This window comes from Octopus bimaculoides, chromosome 7 (genome assembly GCF_046866305.1).
Source record: "Octopus bimaculoides isolate indiv1 chromosome 7, ASM4686630v1, whole genome shotgun sequence".
Classification (NCBI taxonomy): Eukaryota; Metazoa; Mollusca; class Cephalopoda; order Octopoda; family Octopodidae; genus Octopus; species Octopus bimaculoides.
This window is the reverse complement of record NC_142934.1, coordinates 59,998,305-60,018,665: the sequence shown is the minus strand read 5'-3', so window position 1 is coordinate 60,018,665 and position 20,361 is coordinate 59,998,305. Positions and strand designations below refer to the sequence as shown.

General features: G+C 35.8%; 1 protein-coding gene across 1 annotated transcript in view; it reads left to right on the top strand.

Annotated features, from left to right (window-relative positions):
- Nucleotides 1–20,361, top strand: part of LOC106875020 (dual specificity mitogen-activated protein kinase kinase 6) — a 65,596-nt gene that overhangs the window by 15,166 nt on the left and 30,069 nt on the right. Inside the window, exon 2 of the mRNA XM_089355377.1 lies at nucleotides 13,975–14,020. Within this exon, the coding sequence (XP_089211503.1) occupies nucleotides 13,975–14,020 (46 nt within the window). The remainder of the gene's footprint in view (nucleotides 1–13,974; nucleotides 14,021–20,361) is intronic.

Here is a 20,361-nt window from a genome sequence, read left to right as displayed (position 1 = left end):
TTATTCTTAATCGTTATTCAACTTTGGAACAACAGAGCCTGAAAACAGCAAGAAACCCAGATAGTGGGACATTTTTGTGCTAACTAGAATTGAACCCAATTAACTTGGTTTTCATATTTGTCTCCTTCCTTTTTTGAACTAACCAGCTGTATAGATGTAAACACAATTCCTTCTTCTTCCTTTCTTCCTTCTTTCTTTCCTTCTCTTTTCCATTGACACTCCTTTCAGATACACAGGCACACACACACATGCACACGTGCGTGCACACACACACACACACACACACATGAAAACACACCCACACTCCCTCCCACTGGACAATGATGCCAACTCTTTGAAAAACAACTTTCTTCCAAACAATGCCACCTGGTTTTGCCATTTTTAAAGGCCTAGAATAAACTTGTCATTGAAAGAACTGACCAGCTGTAAACACAATTTACTTCTTTCGTCTTTCACCTTATATTAAATATGTGTGACTCAATCATTTATGTAATATACAGAATGCTCTCCCCTCTGTGAGCTGGCAGAAACGTTAGCATGCCGGGCGAAATGCTTAGCAGTATTTCGTCTGTCGTGACGTTCTGAGTTCAAATTCTGCCGAGGTCGACTTTGCCTTTCATCCTTTCGGGGTCGATAAATTAAGTACCAGTTACGCACTGGGGTTGATTTAATCGACTTAATCCCTTTGTCTGTCCTTGTTTATCCCCTCTATGTTTAGCCCCTTGTGGGCAATAAAGAAATAAGATTGTCAATATTTATAATCAGCATCTCTGTGTTCTGTCTCTCCCGCACTCTCTCTTTCTGTGTATATGTGTGTGTATATATGTATGTGTATGTATATGTAGATTACTCTTAGTCTTGCCAGTTGAGTTGAACATGCTTTTCTGAAGAGGTTTAATAAAACTGAAACATGTTCATTGCTTTCATTAGTTGGGTTTAATCCTTTTGTTGCTATAATTCTGTTGAAAGTTACTGCCGTTGTTTTAAATTATTTTGGAAATACTTTAGTAAAACATCTGTCATAGCTGGTATTTGGATCATAGGTTAGTATAAAATTTTAATGGTAAGTTTTAATATTGATAATTTTAACCCTTTAGCATTTAAATCGGTCCTATGTGATCCAAATATTTTTCCTGTTTTATATTCAGATTGACTGTATCCGACCTCTGACGCCTAGCCTACAACATCCTTCTAATAATATACAATCGCAATATTGAAATCTCGAAACTATGAGATAATGCATTGATTAATTAAAAAAAAAAAATGTATAGATAAGATCTATATTTTACTGAGTAATTTGAATATTAAAGGGTTAATTCAGGAAGATTATATCAAAACCAGGGGCCGTTTCAAACAAGTTGATTTTAAAAGGATTAAGACCAGCCCAATCTGCAACACCTGTGTAGTTCAGCTGATTTTATTAAAGTTATTTCTTTTGTTCATTCTTAGATTTTAAGCAGGTTTTTTGTGCACTAATTGCTTGGACTATTATAATTTATCAGAGTTTTTTTTTTTTACTCTATATCTTACATGCAAGCCTCTGCAAATTTCAGAATGCTGAATGTTCCTCTGAGATATTTTCACCTCAGCCAGCCATATTGTTATTTATTTCTTAAGGTTTACCGAAGCGTGAAGCACAGAATAACAAGCCTGGGTGAACCACGTAGTAGTAGCAAGGTATGCAGCAAGAAGTTGTGCTGCTTAACAGTTGTTTGTAGATTTCAGTGGGTCAGTCAATATGCAGGAAAATTAACTGGACCAAAGAAGAGTTTTATTTCTTTTTTTATTTTAGAAACGTAGTATCAGTAGTAGTCATAAGAAAGATAGACAGTTGAAATGTAAATCATGTAAATAACTAATTTTTGGAAGGTTGAAAATAGTTAGTGTTACATCTGAAAGAGAGAGAAAGTTAAGAACTATGTGAGTCAACAGAATGATCAGCCAAAAGGTTGATGGTTTTTATCTTATCGGCTGTGTTCACTCTGCCATAGCAAATAAATTTAGCCTTCAGTGGCCCGATGTGAGAAGCTACAGAAAAAGCTACAGAAAAAGCATTCAAGATGACTGCTGTAAGCTTGTATAGAGATATAGCTCAACTCATGATATTAGTTTCAAATTTTGGCACAAGGCCAACAATTTTGGGGCAGTGGGTAAGTCAATTACATTGACCCCAGTGCTCAACTGTTCCTTACTTTATTGACCTCAAAAGGATGAAAGGCAAAGTCAACCTCAGGGGAATTTGAACTCAGAGCACAAAGACAGATGGAATACCACTAAACACTTTACCTTTTGCGCTCATGATTCTGCCAGCTCACTGCCTTAATCTCATGATAATATTGCTTGGATAGGGATAAGCTTGCCAAACTGACTTCTCCTAACTATCATAGGCTAGGGGACAGGGGGTGCAAACATGTCCCCTAAAACTTTTGTGGGGCACTGAAAACACTTTGAACATTTTCCTAAAAAGCTGGGTTTGCAACCCCTAAGCAAGTTTTGCTCCTGCATGAATGCTTACTATCTATTCCTAGATAGAATATATGGAAATGAAGTCTTCATTGGTATTTCTATGATTTAAATGATTAATGGAGTTTTCACACTTTCTGAAGTAAGACTTAATGAATCTGGATATTTTATTGGTTGGTTATAGGTACAAATATGACTCCATGGTTGAGAAGTTTGTTTCTCAAGTACATGGTTTTAGGTTTAGCTCCACAACTATGTGATAACTTGGGCAAGTGTCTTTTTCTCTAGCTCTGGTAGATGGAAACTCAAAGAAGCTATCATAGGTATGGTTGTGACTGTCTCTGACATACAAGCGTTGTCTTTTATTTCCTTTATTTTTCATTGTGGAAACATGTCCAGCCATGAGGATTTATCACTTTGCTTGCAAACAAGCAAGGCTCTGGCAGCAGGAAGGCTATCTGAACACAGAATATCTGTTTCCATGAATTCCATCTGATCCATGCAAGCATGCAAAAGTTGATGTAAAAACAATAATGATGAAGATTACTATGTTTTTTGTTGTAAGGCCTGGAAGCTAGCTGCATTAGGCCTTACATCATTTAATTTCTTCCCTTTGTGCTGATAATTAAAATTCTTCCAAGCTTTACATCATTCTCAGCTAGATACAAATAAATAACAGTTGAGTCAATTCAATTGACAAGAAAATCTCTCTCTAAAAATTTGCTATTATTTTCATTAGTGAAGGAAACCATTACTGAACAGCCCAAGTCAATTTTGTTTATACTCACTTAGCACTGTCTGATGAATAGTTGCTGCACATTGATAGTTATACAGTATGTTGCATAGAAACTATGAGTCTAATTTGCTTTTGTTAACCTCTCTATCACCCACACCACCCTAATCATCATTGTTTTAATGTCCGCTTTTCCATGCTGGCATGAATTAGACTGAATTCAAACTGAATTTATTGAGGTAGGCTTCTTTTTGTTTTTTTTTTACAACTAGATGCTCTTCTTGTTGCCAATTTTCATTTGTTTCCAAGCAGGATAATATTTTCCCCACAGCCAGACATATTTTCATGGAAGATTGGAAACAAATGTACTTCTTGTGTGACAGTGACACTCATTTACAACCATTGCATGATGTCAAGTCACACGTGTGCATACACTCACACACCATCATCATCATCATCATTTAACGTCCATTTTCCATACTGGCATTGGTTGGGCGCTTTGACAGGAGCTGGCAACCAGAAGACTGCAACAGGCTTCACTGTCTGTTTTGGCATGGTTTTTACAGCTGGATGCTTCTCTTAATGCCAGCCACCTTACAGAGTGGACTGAGTGCCTTTTTGCTTTTTACATGGCACCAGCACTGGTGAGACCTATTTTGGTATGGTTTTTATACACATGATGACTTCTTTCAGTTTCCATCTACCAAATACACTCACAAAGTTGGGGCTGTAGCAAAATCACTAGTTCAAGGTGCCTCACCGTAGGACTGAACTACATTCCCAACCACATTATTGGGAAGCAAATTTCATAACCACATAGATGCAGGCATGGCTATGTAGTAAGAAGTTTGCCTCCCAACCACATGGTTTTGGGTTCAGTTCCACTGCATAGCACTTTGGGCAGTTGTTTTCTGCTATAGCCCTGAGCCAACCAAAGCCTTGTGGGTGAATTTAGTAGACGGGAACAGAAAGTAACCTCTGTGTGTGCATGCATGCCTGCCTGCATGTGTGTGTGTGCGCGCACACGTCTTTGTCTTTATACTCCCAACATCACTTGACAACTGGCTTTGGTTTGTTTATGTCTCCATAACTTAGCAGTTCAGCAAAAAATTACTGGTTGAATAAGTACCAGGCTTAAAAAAAAACAATTAGTGCTGGGGTCGATTTGTTTGACTAAGCCCTTCAAGACAAGGCCCCAGCATAACTGCAGTGTAATGGTTGAAGGCAGTCTCTTACCTGCAACTTATTACTTTACATATCACATTAATATTCTTCATTGAGAAACTTAAGCTTTTCTAGTTTACTGGACAAACTGATTTAGTGAGCAAGTACAAGTTAGGTTTCGTGTAGGCTAGTTACAAATTCCTTAAGATCTGTTGGCCTCCAGCATACACTTCGAGTTTGTATTGGTATTTATCTGTGTTGAAAGAGGGTAAAGTGTTTTGGGAATGTAGGTGTTGTAGTAGTGTTCTGGTATGTTGTTGGTTATAGTTTTATCGGTACTTTACATGGTTGTAAGGAATTCATGAATTGAAATGTCTGATAATGGTATAAAGTTTAAAAAAATTTTTTTTTTAACGTATTTGTGTTGCCTCAAATAATTTTCTAAGTTAAGATTTGTTTACATTAGTGTCCTAGAGCTGATACTCATATAACTCAGTTTCATTTTCTGGTTGAGGTTCTTGCCTAAGTCTTAAACCTTATTTAATCCTTTTATTGCTATATTTATGTTGAAATGTACTGCTTCCATTTAAATTAATTTTGAAACTAATGAAGTATTTAGTGAAATAAATTCATCACTAAGCTGTTCTATGGAACATAAATTAATATTTAAGTTTTGATGGATGGTTTTGATTTAAATCACTTCAAACCTTTTGATACCAACTTGCCTGAAACCTCCCTCTGGTTCTATGATACAGACACCTTGTTTTAAAAGTTATCTTAAAACCTTCCATCAAAACTTAGGCGTAGGAGTGGCTGTGTGGTAAGTAGCTTGCTTACCAACCACATGGTTCTGGGTTCAGTCCCACTGCATGGCACCTTGGGCAAGTGTCTTCTACTATAGCCTCGGGCCGACCAAAGCCTTGTGAGTGGATTTGGTTGACGGAAACTGAAAGAAGCCCATCGTATATATGTATATATATATATGTATGTGTGTGTATGTTTGTGTGTCTGTGTTTGTCCCCCCCAACATTGCTTGACAACCGATGCTGGTGTGTTTACGTCCCCATAACTTAGCGGTTAAGCAAAAGAAACCGATAGAATAAGTACTAGGCTTACAAAGAATAAGTCGTGGGGTTGATTTGCTCGACTAAAAGGCGGTGCTCCAGCATGGCCACAGTCAAATGACTGAAACAAGTAAAAGAGTATGTTCCAACCACCAGCTTAATAATGACAAAATTATTCTAATAAATTCTTTATTATGTTCAGAAATAATTAAAATATTCACTGCATTTCAAACAAAAATCTAATAAATAGTTTGTGTCAGGGGCTCTGGAAAGACAGACAGAAATAGCAGCTCCTTAATCTTTCATTCACCTCTGAACTTAGACACTGTACTGTTAAAAGTTCCATCTTCAAAACTAATTATATCACCTATGTAACAGAATTTGTTGCTTCTAGCAAGCCTGCTAAGGAATATATGGTCTTTGCTTATACTATTAATTATGTCAGTCTATCTGATGTGCTCCAAGATTTGATTTCTCTTTGTCAGTCTGCCAAAGATCTTATTGTAGTATTTGTTTATCAATTGTTTACACTGACTACACCATATTGAATTCCCTTCCTGCATAGCAAGCAAAGCTATTTCGCCGAAGCTATTGTGCTTTTGTCATCTCAGCTATTTTCCAATTCAGTTTTACTCAACCATTACAGAAATTGTGGAATTGATTTGAATCGAATCTAGATGATAAGGTTTCTCATAACACATGAACACACACACACACACACACACACACACACACACACACACACACACACACACACACACACAGCCCATAAATTGACTGTGACCATGCTGGGGCACCACCTTGAAGGGTTTAGTCAAATGAATTGATCCCAGTACTTATTTTTTTTAACCCTTTAGCATTCAAATTTGCCAAATGCATTGCTCATTTATTCACACATTATTTTCTAGCTTCATTTTGTAGATTTCAATGGTGTGTTTGTATATTTTGAGAAGGACATTGTAGGGTAGGTGTAACAGATTGGATCTAGCTATTTTTAACTTAAAACAAGTAGAATATTTGGGATGGATATGGCCAGATTAAATATTAAAGAGTGAAACTTAGCATTTATTCTGCCTCTTTTGATGAACTGCTAAGTTATGGGTATATAAACAAACTAACACAAGTGTGATATATCATCATCATCATCATCATCATCGTTTAACGTCCGCTTTCCATGCTAGCATGGGTTGGACGATTTGACTGAGGACTGGTGAAACCGGATGGCAACACCAGGCTCCAGTCTAATTATATATATATATATATATATATATATATATATATATAGAGAGAGAGAGAGAGAGAGAGAGAGAGAGAGAGAGAGAGAGAGAGAGCGAGAGGCACAGACATAGCTGTGTGGTAAGAAGCTTGCTTCCCAACCACATGGTTCCAGGTTCTGTCCCACTGCAGGGTACCTTGAGCAAGTGTCTTCTACTATAGCTTCAGGCCAACCAAAGCTTTGTGAGTGGATTTGGTAGACGGAAACTGAAAGAAGCCTTTTGCATATCCATCCATCCATCCATCCATCTATCTGTCTGTCTGTCTGTGTTTATGTGTGTCTGTCCTCCAATACCACTTGACAACCAGTGGTTGATGTTTTTACCTCTCTGTAACTTAGTAGTTTTGCAAAAGTGACTGATAGAACAAGTACCAGGCTTAACAAAAAAATAAGTAGTGGGATTGATTCATTCGGCTAAAAGTTTTCCAAGGTGGTGCCCCAGCATGGCTGCAGTAAAATGACTGAAATAAGTAAAAGAATAAAAAAAATTACCAAGTCAAGTATTTACACTGTTACTTGATTTGTTACTCTGGAAAGAATGAGAGGTTATGTCAACAGTGTCAACATTTGAACTCAGAAACTAGCAAAGTGAGACTAAATACTGTGAGGTGTTTATTTGCATTGCCAGATGCTTTACTGTTTCAGCTAACTTATACCAAAATTTGAACCCTGCTCTTAAAATGTTAATAGTTCAAGTTAACTTAATCCATTGAGTTATAGCTGGATGTAGAAGGACAATATGATCATTTAGTTTAACCCTTTTGTTATCATATTTCTGTTGAAATACACTGTCTTTGTTTCAATTAATTTTGAAAATAAAAAAATTTCCGGGTTCAGTCCCACTGCGTGGCACTTTGGGCAAGTGTCTTCTACTATAACCTCGGGCTGACCAAAGCCTTGTGAGTGGATTTGGTAGACGGAAACTGAAAGAAGCCCGTCATATATATGTATATATATATATATATGTATGTATGTGTGTTTGTCCTCCCACCATCGTTTGACAACCGATAGTGGTGTGTTTACGTCCCCGTAACTTAGCGGTTCGGCAAAAGAGACCGATAGAATAAGTACGAGGCTTCCAAAGAATAAGTCCTGGGGTCGATTTGCTCGACTAAAGGCGGTGCTCCAGCATGGCTGCAGTTAAATGACTGAAACAAGTGAAAGAAGATAACTGACAATATTAAGTTGATATTTGGAACATAAATTAACATGGAAGGTTTTTATTTAAATCACTTTAAAATGGGAAATTTGTATCATAAAACCAAAGGTAGTTTGGAGGAGGGTTGTGTCTAAAGGGTTAATGCAGTGGTTCTCAGCCAGGGTCCATCTGAACTTTCAGGATCTCTATAAGTTTTTTAATGTCCATACAAGCAAAATAGTAAATTGGGTCCATGAAAAAATTTTGCATTAGATGTATTTATTGCAAGAAGCAGCTAGGTTTCTTTCTCTAACATTTTATGTAGTTCAACCTACACAAGTGGATGTGTGATAAACAAAATAGGAATTTTGAAACAAGCATCTACAAAATTAATTTTTAAATATCAAATAGTTATGTGAATCCACCACAATAAAATAGTAATCAAAGGGGTTCAAAGGTAAAAAATAGTTGAGAACCACTGGTTTAATGTGACAAATTTTGAAGCTCTTTTTACTGCTCCTGTTGAATCACCCAGTGTAAACTAATGAAATAATATGTTCAAGAGTACTTGAACGCTATTATTTATGACAGTATCTATTTTCATCCCAATCTGCCTATGTTTTTGCCTACTGGGATCAGTCTGAAGAAATTTAAGCTAAACATCAACTATATATATTTATTAGCGACAGAGGCCGTATTAATACTAAGAGGTGATATTTATTCCCACTTAAACATAGATGTTCTGTTAGAACAAACTATACTGCAGTAGTTACCAAGAGAGAAATCTCCCTGCCAGCGATATATAGAATAACAGTGCCAGAACAGTGAGTTTGTTAAAAAAATATATATTAGCAAGAGAGGCAGTATTAATACTGAGAGGTAATATCTATCCCCACTTAAATGTGGATGTTCTGTTGGAACAAACTATACTGCGGTAGATACCATGAGAGAAACTCTCATATTAGCTTTTGGTGTAAAATGCACTCATTTATATCACTAGTGGGAAGATAAATCCTTGTCACTTCCAGCACTGAGACCACCAACTATATATGATCTGATCTGTTGAGGTCATTACTACTGCTCTTCTCTCCCTCTGCAAATGAAAAAAGAACAATATTTTTCACACACTAATTTTTATTCTTCACTTGTTTCTGTCCTTGGACTATGGTCTTGCTGGAGCACCACCTTAAAGGGTTTAGTTGAACAAATCAACCCCAGTACTTATTTTTAATGCTAGTATTAACTCTATTGGTCTCTTTTGCTGAACTGCTAAATTGTAGGGGATGTAAACAAACCAACAGCAATTGTCAAGTGGTGGCAGGACTCTCTCACACATATACAAACACAGTTTTTGTCTACCAGATCAATTTGCAAGGTTTTGATTGGTCCAGGTCTGTAGAAGAAGACACTTACTCCAGGTGCCCTTCAATGGAACTGTACCCAAAACCACATAGTTGGGAAGTAAGTTTGTCAACCACACGGCCACACTTGTACTTATGTTAAATTTTTAATTTCTGCAGCTTCCATGTGATTTTTTTTTTTTTTTTGTGCAATAATTGACTGAAAAAGGGTTGCAACCATGATTTATATTGCTAATCATTCCAGACAGCTAAGGTTCAAGTTCAGGCTGATATTCTGTAGGTCAGTAGGTCAAAGCTTGTATGTAATATATCAGCCAAGAAGAAATTCTAGAAGGTTGTGCTTTTGTAGGAGAGGGATGATTGGGTAAAAATCAGGTGAAATAGTGGAGTGGCATTGAGATATTATACAGTTTGTGAGTTCAGAAAAGCAGAAGTGGTTGTAGTAGCAGTAGAAGAGGCAGAGATGGTTACAACATTTTGGTAAATGTGTCTCTGCCAATCAACCAAATAGCTTAGTTAATGATGTTAGTTTATGTGTAGCAAGCTACATTGCCCCAGATATGTACATACCTTCCATTTATAGGCACAGGCTTGGCTGGCTGTCTGATTAAGAAGCTTGCTTGCAACCATGTGATTGCTAGCTCAGTCACCTTGAGTAAGTGTCTTTTACTGTTGTAGCCCCAGGATGGCTAATGCCTTGTGAGTGAATTTATTAGATGGAAACTGTATAGGAGTCCATCTTTTGTGTGTGTGTATGTGTCATTGTGTTTGTATTTGTCCCTCCACTCTACTGCTTGACAACCAGCTTACATCCCCGTAACTTAACAGTTTAGCAAAAGCGACTGATAGAATAGGTACCAAACTTTAAAAAAAGAAACAATGCATTAGGGTCGATTTGCTTGAATAAACCCTTCAAGGCACTTGTACCCTAGCATGGTCATGGTCTAATGATTGAAACATGTAAAAGAGAAAAGGAAATTTTGTAATTTGAATTTTATTGGTTATCCACTAATCTGTGCTGAAACATTTTAAGACCCCTATAGAGAGTGGGAGGCTGGAGGCTTTGGTGAAGATAAAGCTAGCAGGGGTATACTGATTGAATGTAATAGCCGGGTACCTTGTTGGGTTGGAATGATTACTAATGTTTTCTGCACTTGGCGATCATGCATGCATCTAGTGGTAAGAGATGAAGGGATTTGTGTATGTGTGGAGTTGGATGTAAAGGGAACAGTAGTGACTGCGGCTTTATCTGTAAAAGTAAAACAGTAAACTCTACAGATACTTGTGATAGTCTGTGTTTGCAAATAACATTTCTAAATTATTCAAACACTAGAATATATTTTTTGCTTTGAGGAACAAGAGCAGAAATAATGCATTAACATCCACTTTTCCATGCTTGCATGGGTTGAATAGGATTTGTTGACTCAGATTTACTATGACCAAACCTATTTTCATGGAAGATTGAAGACAAAGGACACCATTTGCTTGATAGTGACATTCTTTTACAACTATCACTTGAAGTCAAAAGGAGACAATAAAACACTCACATATTGGGCTTCATTCAGTTTCTGTCTTTGAAATCCACTTACAAGGCTTTAGTCAGTTCAGGGCTATAGTAAAAGACAAGATATTACATATAGGACTGAACCCAAGATCATGTGGTTGGGAAGGAAGCTTCTTACCAAACAGCCATGCCTGTACCTATAAACTACAGGATGAATTTGAAATATCAGGAGTAAGGAGTAATTGTAATTGTGAAGAATAAGGAGAGCAGAGAGAGATGAGCAGGGTTAAGTTGAGAGGGTAGAGAGGGTTTGTTGGTATTCTTTTTATTTCCTTGCTCTGACCATTATTCTCTTACTCACTGACTCCCCTCCCCTTTCTTTTCCATTATTCTTCATTCCCCCCCCCCCCCCCATTATTTCCACTATTTCCAGTTTATCCTGAAATATATATATATATATATGTGCTAAGGCAGTGAGCTGGCAGTAACATTAGCACGCCGGGCGAAATGCTTAGCGATATTTCGTCTGTCTTTATGTTCTGAGTTCATATTCCGCCGAAATCAACTTTGCCTTTCATCCTTTCGGGGTTGATAAATTAAGTACCAGTTGCATACTGAGGTTGATCTAATTGGCTGGTCCCCTCCCCAAAAATTTTGGGCCTTGTGCTTAGAGTAGAAAAGAATATATACAAATACACTCCACCCACTCTCCTTCTCAAAAGGGACCGAAAAGTTGCCATAAGAAATACAAAAGACTGAGAAAATAAATCACAAATATTCTGCAACAGAGGAAGGGATTAAAGTTTTTTCCCTTAGCTTAAGGAGTGCAAAATAATCCCTAATCCCTTAGATTATGTAGTTCAAAATAGTATATGATTATGTGTAATGGTGTAATGTGTCCCCAGATAGGGTTCCAGAGAAAGATGGTCTCACTGCAAGATGAGAGTAGTAAAACAATTGCTGGTTTTTGAAATTCAATATGCAGTAGAAACAGTTGTTGAACTTAATGTGTTTACTCTGGAAATAAGATTTATCCACTCAAAATTTCATTACTTTTGACTGTGCAAAGCCTTTCTATATGTCCGTCTATCTTTTATTGAGGAATGTCATGTTTGAAACTATTTTTTCTTGAGCTATGTCATGTTTGAAACTATTTTTTCTTGAGCTATGTCAAGTTTAGTAAAGCAACGTGATTTGCAGAAAATGCCAATTCTGTTTTCTGGTAGATATTTAGCACATTACTGGAATAACCATGAAATTTAATTTTATAGTGAAAGGGTCAATGAAATGGGTTTGGGAGAGACTGAAGTTTTTCATTGTATTCATTGGGCCTCTTCGTGAGACATTCATCCTCACTTTTTGTCTTTGACATTTTTCATCAGATTACAGCCCATGGGACCCTGTCAACATCTTTCTCAAATTAAACAAATGTAATTTTTATTTTGTATTAATTTTACTGAAAGACTTTCTCTTGGTCTTATAACTCAATAAACTTTAAATTTCAGACTGGTTTACTACTACCACACTTCAGTGGTTTACTACTGCCATGTCATTTTTGCAACCCCAAACCACATTACACTGCCTGCACAGTTTCAGTAATTATTAACCTCCAAAATTTCAAGCAACCATAGTTATGCAAATATCTGTTGTAGTATCTAATAATTCTTTTGAAATGACTATATGTCAACTGATAGGATGTTGCTTCCATCTCAGTGGATATTAACACCAGATCCAAAAACATAAAAAGTAACTGTTTAATAAGCCCTCAGCAAAATGGAATGTTCCTGTTTGTTTTTTTTTTTTTTTTTTTTTCTCTTTTGTGAAAGCTATTCTATTGTCAATGTACTCAATGGGAAAAGATATATCTCTAAGTACAGAAATAAGGTGTCACGTGTGTGAACATTGTCACCCTCAGCAGTTTTCCCATACTGGCATACTTGAACAGATCTTAAACATAGAAAAAAGAAAAAGCAAAACTTGCTATGTCTGAGTCTTAATCTTCTTGACTATGTTTTGAAAGGTCTTTATTAACATAAGTTAGACAAGGTCAGCCCTGGTAGTTACTTGAATTCAGAATATAAAGAGGTCTAATTAAGTACAGCAAAGTATTTTGTTAGCCCTCTACCTATTCTGCTACTCACTCTTCTACTTATACAAGTACCAGGAATTTTAGGGGAGGGTGTAAGTTGATTACATTAACTCCAGTGCTCAACTGGTAACTTACTTTGACTCTCAAAGGACGAAAGGCAAAGTTAACCTTAGCAGAATTTGAACTCAGAACATAAAACTAGAAGAAATGCTAAGCATATTATCCAGCATGCTAACAATTCTGCCAGTTTGCCACCTTTCTCACAATAATAAAAATAGTTTCTCAAATTCTCCTTAAGATTTCTGGCTCTGGTGGCAGAAAGTTTTGGTGAAGAAGATATAATAGTCAATTAAATTGAGACAAAAACTTCAAACTTAAACTATCGATCAATTGCATCATTGTCACCAGAAAGATGGACCTACAGAGAGTGTTAGTACTGTCTCATCTGAGTAAATAACACAGATAAAATGAAAGCAAACCTTACACCAGACTGATCGGAGGGTAAGAGTTAAGCATGCACAGATATTTATATACATGCAACTTGAAAGGAGTGAAAGGGAGATTGAAGAAAAAGGAGGAAGAGGAATGCAATGTTCCTCAATTCTTTGATCCCTGACCACCAACCCCCACCTTGCCAGGTATGCAGTACCCAACTGTAGATGTTTGCATCGAAATTGTTGGAAAGATAACATACAGTCAGCACTGGAATTCTGAGTTGGTAGATTCAGACGTTTGAATCCTGGCCTCTGCCAGATGTGCACTCCTACCTAACCGTTGGCATCCACATGAAAGTCACTGGAAAAATGATAGATTTCAGAATCTCATGGCAGAACAGAATACCAGGCTGGTGGTATGCAGCCAAACATTTTTGGCTTTAGAATTCTAGCCTGGCTGGTTCAAAGTGCTCAGTATTTTAATGGGGACTTGGTATACATTAACATTGTTATTCCACTGAATAAAGACCTTACTCCTTCCTTCAGTGCAGGTTTTCATAAAATTATGCTAGGCCTTTCAAAATGTGTCTGTACCACTTCAACAAACACCTAGTGTCCATGACTGATACAGAAAATACTTCAACTTTTTCCCCCCAGCATGCATGCACATTGTTTTGACTGTTCTTTTTGTAATCTGAAGCACTGTCTAATTCTGCTCTAAGAAAAAAAATTTCCGTTTTATTTGCAGGACCACCTGGCATAACTTTGCCACCATCCTTACAAAATGACTGTGTGTAAGTAAAGACTTTTTCTTATTATGTTGGTCAATTTCTTCCTGATACATGTTCATAAAGTATGATTTTTTTTTTTCTAATCTATGTTTGCTTTCTACATTGTATTCCATCATTAATCACTTTAATGTCCAGTTTTCCATGCTTGCATGGGTTAAAAGAAATTTGCTTAGGTAGGTTTTCTATGCCCTTTCAAGTTTGACCATGTTTCAAGCAAGGTATTTTTTTTCCCCTCATAGCTGGAAGATTGGGAAACAAAAGATACTGCTTATATGACAGTGATGTTCATTAAACAACTATTACATAATGAAGAAACACAAGCACAAACACCAAAACACTTGCACATTCATATATGTTCATATATATTGTGCTTCTTTTAGTTTCTGTCTATGAAGTCCAGTTGCAAAGCTTTAGTTGTCTTAGGGCTATAGTAGAAAGTTTTGTGAGTGGAATTGGTAAATGGAAATTGAAAGACATCTGTCATGTGTGTATGTCCAACCCATGCCAGTATAGAACATGGACATTAGCTGATATGTGTGTGTGTGTATATATGTATGTATGTATGCATGTATGTATGTATGTATGTATATATATATATATATATATACATACATACATACATACATATGTGAGTGTTACTTATTTCCAAAATTTTGTATTCTGCATAAACGTGTCTTGTTATGGGGAAATATTACCTTGCTTGGAAACCAGTGAGGGTTGGGATCAGGATGAGGTATCTGGTTGTAGAAAACCTGCTTCGATAAACTCCATCTGACCCATGTAAGCATAGAAAATTAAACTTTAAAAATATGATGTGTATGTATGTATGTATACACACACACACACACACACACACACACATACATACACATATACATACATACATACATACATACATACATACGAGAGGTATTCGTATCAGAAAACCCAAGATTGGCTAACAAAAACTGAAAGAAACTCATCATATTTGTGTGTATGTGCGAGAGAGAGTTGGTGTCTCCTTGGCTTGATATGTGTCATCTTCATATAACTATGTTCTTTATTTTCAATCTTCCATGAAAACTTGTCTGACTATGGGAAAATATTACCTTACATGGAAACATGTAAGGACTGGTAACAGAAAGGGCATCTGGCCACAGGAAATCTGCCTTAAATTCCATCTGATCCATGCAGGCATGGAAAAGTGGATGTTAAAACCATGATGATGATGGTAACCTAAATATTTTTTAAGGTAACCAAAATAGTTAAAACTGAATTGCCAGAATAGATGATTTAGTGCATCTAATTTGAGGGTTTCCTGGTCTCAGTTCATGTTCTGCTGAGGGTTGGTTTTGCTTCTTTTAATTCTTTGAGATTAATTAAAGCAAGCACCATCGATTAAATATGCATGTATCTCCTATGCTTCTTAATTTTGGATTGCTTGTTTAAGAGCTTCTCTACTTAATTCTATATTCAAGCGGGAGGGTGCGTTTCTCTTTTTTTTTTTTTTTTTCAAAAGAGGGATGATAGCTTTTCAGCTTCTATTTCTTTCTTTTTTTTAATTTTTTTATCAGACTCTTGTTTATTGGGCTGGGCTATGTTTAGATTTTATTTTTGATTACTTAGATAATTCATCTGTGTAATCTACATAATTCATCTGTGAAATCAAACAACTAGGTTGTTTTAGTAAGGAAACTCTTTTGCAATAATAAAAAGTTGGTTCAAGGTGAGAAATTTTCAATTCTGAATTCTAGATCTGTTTTATTACATAACCATAAAGAGGCAGCCTCATGGTAAGATGTACTGATTTTATTGTTTTGCTTGTAACATCAGAAGCAACATTGAGATTACAGTTATTTTATTTTCAATAAAATTCATTCTTCTTGCTCTGTTGTTGTTTGAGTTGGTATCATCATCAGCATCATTGTTTTAATGTCTATTATACTATGCTTGCATGAATTCGTTGAGGAATATTGTCTGTGGCTGGACACCATTCTTGTCACCAACCCTCACTTATTTCCAAGTAAGGAATATTTCCACATGATTCTTCATGGAAGATTGGAAAGAAATGGCATTGCTTGTATAAGAGTGACACTCGTTTACAGCTATCATGCAAAGTCAAAAACAAGTACGCATGGCGGTGCCCCAGCATGGCCACAGCTCATGAGCTGAAACTAGATAAAGATGAAAAAAAAAAATTAAATGCACACACACACATACGTACATATGGCAGTCTTCTTTCAGTTCTGTCTGCTAAATCCACTTACAAGGATTAGGTCAGCCCAGGACTATAGTTGAAGGCACTTGTTCAAGGTCCCACAAAGTGGGACTGAACCTGAAATCACATGGGTTCAGGAGAAAAACTGTTTAACCTCACAGCAGTGCCTGCACCTATAATTTGCTAACCATTTATACAACCTAGATTTGATTTCCACTTGAAGCCATTTCCAGTTACTTCCTCATGTTTGAGAAAGACACGAATATCATGTTTACATTTTCCCTCCTGTTAACTAAATTCCACCTTCCCTCACATTCTATGCTATTTTCTCAATTATTACAAGAATTCCATTCTTCTGTTCCTGGTTATGTTTCTTTTTTTTTCTTTTAATTACTGAGATCATATGAGTAAGTTGTTGGGAGTATTGCCCATATGACCATGATTTTAACTCTTTAACTGAATGGTTTTATTTCATGGTTATTAACAGTAATGATATTAAATATCTACCAAAAAAATAAAACTGGTGGTTTTTGCAAGTCTTATCTTGCGTTACTAAACTTGATATATCTTTAAAATAGTTTCAAACATAATATTCTGTAACAAAAATAGACTTTTATATAAAACTGCTTTTCACAGTTAAAAGTAATGAAATTTTGAGTGGACATATCAGATTTCTGTAGTAAAAGAAAGGTTAAACCTTTTTACAACTATTGTGTTATGTTTCTGAGAACTTATTTTTTTTTTTTTTGTCTTGTGAGCAATTTCTACTTATTTTTAAATGTTTCTCACTTCAAAGTTGAGTCGTTCGTAATAAGAATGACATCTGTTATGGAGTTGGGAATGTTCAAATTTATTGTGACTGTCCTGTGAATGCTAACATGGAAAACTGAATGTTACTGTGCGGTATCCATTCTATTCTCAATGGGTTTTGGAGGCTTACAAGGGATTACTGAAAAGTTCCTGGCTTTGAGTAAAAGAAAATACAGGAGGATCTGTTAATTATGATTTTATTCAACATGTTCTCCTCTCAGATTCACACACTTATTGCAACAGTCCTTCAGTTTTTCTAAGCCCTGTAAAAGAACTCAGAAGGTTGGGCCTCCAACCAAGCTTTTTGCAATACCTTTTAAAGCCAGGAACTTTTCAGTGCCCTCTCGTATGTAAAGGTGACTGCCTTCTACCTAGAATTAAAACCTGACAGACAGAAATATTAAAGTTCTCTTTTCACAAAATGATGTTAATGTTTGCAGAGAACAAGGTGTTCCTGTGATTGCATTGTACACCTGTACATATTACTGGTACTTATTTAATAACTTTGATTGAATGAAAGGCAAAGTCACCTAGTGGAAAATGAATCCATTTTTAAAAACAAAAATGCATGTTTAAAGATCTGTTCTTGAAACCTAAATGGATGGGACTCAGTCTTGTAATGCATTTAGTCTGGTGCTCTAGTGTTACGGCTTACTTAGTGCTTTTCTTACTACAGAAATATAGAAAGCTAGAGTAAAAGCTGGTTACTAATTTAAGAAAAATAAGATAGTGGCTATTTTTAACTATTATAATAAGCCGGAGCTCTTTACAGTGGGAATAGGTATTTATGAAGTAAAACTTGGCAATCAAGCTAGTAAAAGTACTTGAAAAACTTGCAAATTATTTTAGATCATTTAATGAAGAAATTAAACTTAGGTTTAGGTGGTGTTCCTTCAAGTCTCTTTCCAGGTTTCTAATTTTTCATAGCACTAAGATTTTACTCTGCTGGATTGAGTCTGTTTACATTTATTTCAGTTACTAGTTTGGGGTTGCCTCTGGAGAAAGGCACACGTATCAAAACATTCCCTTCCCTTCTTCCTTTATGAATTTGAAGAGGGTAAAAATGAAAGTTACTATTGGTGTCAATTAATTGAAACTAGGTAATTGAGTCAATAGGTTAAGATAAACAGTTGAAGATTTTAGTGACTCTACCTTCATTTCCTTCCCTGTAAAAACTGTAAATGTTTCACTTACATGATCACCAAAGTTTTCTTTTTTGATAGTAATTTTATTTTTAGGCTCTTATCTCATGGTTCTTATTACAAATGGTGTTGTTGCCAACTTAGGGTTAAAAATATCTTGCTTGAAGTTGCAATACAAGGCCAAAGTTGATAAAAAGAATTAGGATTCATGCCCTTTTCTTCCTTCTCATTATCATTATAATGTCCACTTTTCCATGCTTGCATGGGTCAGACAGAATTTGTTGAAGTAAATTTTCTACAGCTGGATGCCCTTCTTGTTGCCAACCCTCGCTTGTTTTCAAGCCAAGTAAAATTTCTGTGTCACTGGACCTGTTTTCATGGAAGATCAGAAGTAAACGACACTGCTTGTATGAATATAAATGTTAGCGATGGGCAGTATTAATACCAAGAGGTAATATTTATCCCTATTGTACCTTTAGAACAAACTTTATTGCTGTAGACACCATTAGAGAAACTCTCATATTGACTTTTTAGTGCAGAATGCACACTTATTTATATTTGCTAACATGGAGATAAATCCCTACCATTTTCAGTGCCAAGCCCACAAGATATGATTTTGACCGACCTTTCTTGGTCTTGTCAATGATGGATACTTGACCACTAGAGATAACAATGACTCATCTCTCTTGCTCCCTGGAATTATTTTTTGATTTTGTTGTCTTTCTAAACATTTGAATTCTTAACCTTTTCTAAGAATTTTTCAAGTGAATTTTTTTTTTCTAACTTACTATCAGGCAGGCTTTATTGCCTTATCTATTAGTTACAGTTGCTAGAGTTTAAAAATCTACTCTACATTTTGATCCATGCATTTACCAATCATCTTCAAGTACCCTATGTGTCCATGCATATTTATCCCTAGATAAATTATAAGAATTATGGTATGTAACAGTGTAGAAAAGAAGAGTGCATCATTTTAACATTCACTTTTCCATGCTTGCAAGGGTTGGACAGAGTGCTTTGTATGTGGCACCAGCATAGGACACATGGAAATGATGGAGGTCAGGCCATTTTCTTAACACCCTATAAACTCAGTTTTACACAGATCTTTAAGTTCTCATGCATTGCTATATAAACAAAAGTGAAACTGTATAAGCTTTTGTTGACCAAGTTGTAGCACAACTGGATTAAACAAAGACTAATTGCCTGGTTCTGGGTATTAAACAGTTTTATTTAAAAGGTTTCTCATGGTTGAAATCTCACAAAACCATAATAACAAATAAAGCAATGTTTTGTGTTTTCACAGTTAATTCCACATTTTTAAAAAAATAATGTGCTATAATGCACTGAGTAGTAGTTTAATACATTTGGTTTTGTTTTCTTATGTTACCTTTATATTTATTTATTTTTTAAAGAATTTTCAAATTCACAGCTGACTGAGGCAGTAGGATGTCGACCTACCTAATGTGTTACTTGTTTCAGTCTGCCTTGGTTGTTTGTGAAACCTATCTATTTCCAGATGTAGATTGCTATGATGATGATGATGATGTTCATAGCATATGAGGAATGGAATGGAATGGTTTTCTATTTCCTTTTCCTGGTAGACATGAAGCCTAACATTTATAACTAAGGAATAAGTGAGATTCACACTTTTCTCGTGAATTATATCAATGAAGCAAAATATTTCTTCAACTAGAAAATTTAAATATGTCCATAGATTTGGCTGGATTGGAAATTTCCACTGTATAATAATAATAACAGGATTGATGTTAACAAATTTAAATTTACAGCATATTGTTATTAGAGAAATGCCTTGTGGCATTTAGTTACTTCTCTTGCATTTTGAGTTCAGGTCCTACTGTGACTGACTTCACCTTTCATTTTTAAAAGGTCAATATAATAAACTCCAGTTCAATACTGGTGTTGATATAAACCACATTGTGGGTTCAGTTTCATTATGTGACCATCTTGGGCAAGTGTCCTCTATAATAGCCCCTGACAAAAATCACAGTGGGTCTAACTCTTTAGTATTCAGATTACTCTGTCAAATACAATGCTTATTTATTCACATTGTTTTGAATTCAGTGTACATTATCTTGTAACTTTGAAATTTCAATGATATTATTTTTAGAATGACATTTTAAGGTAGGTTTGAGAGGCCTGTTTAAACATAAGGGTACAATATTTGGGTCTGATAT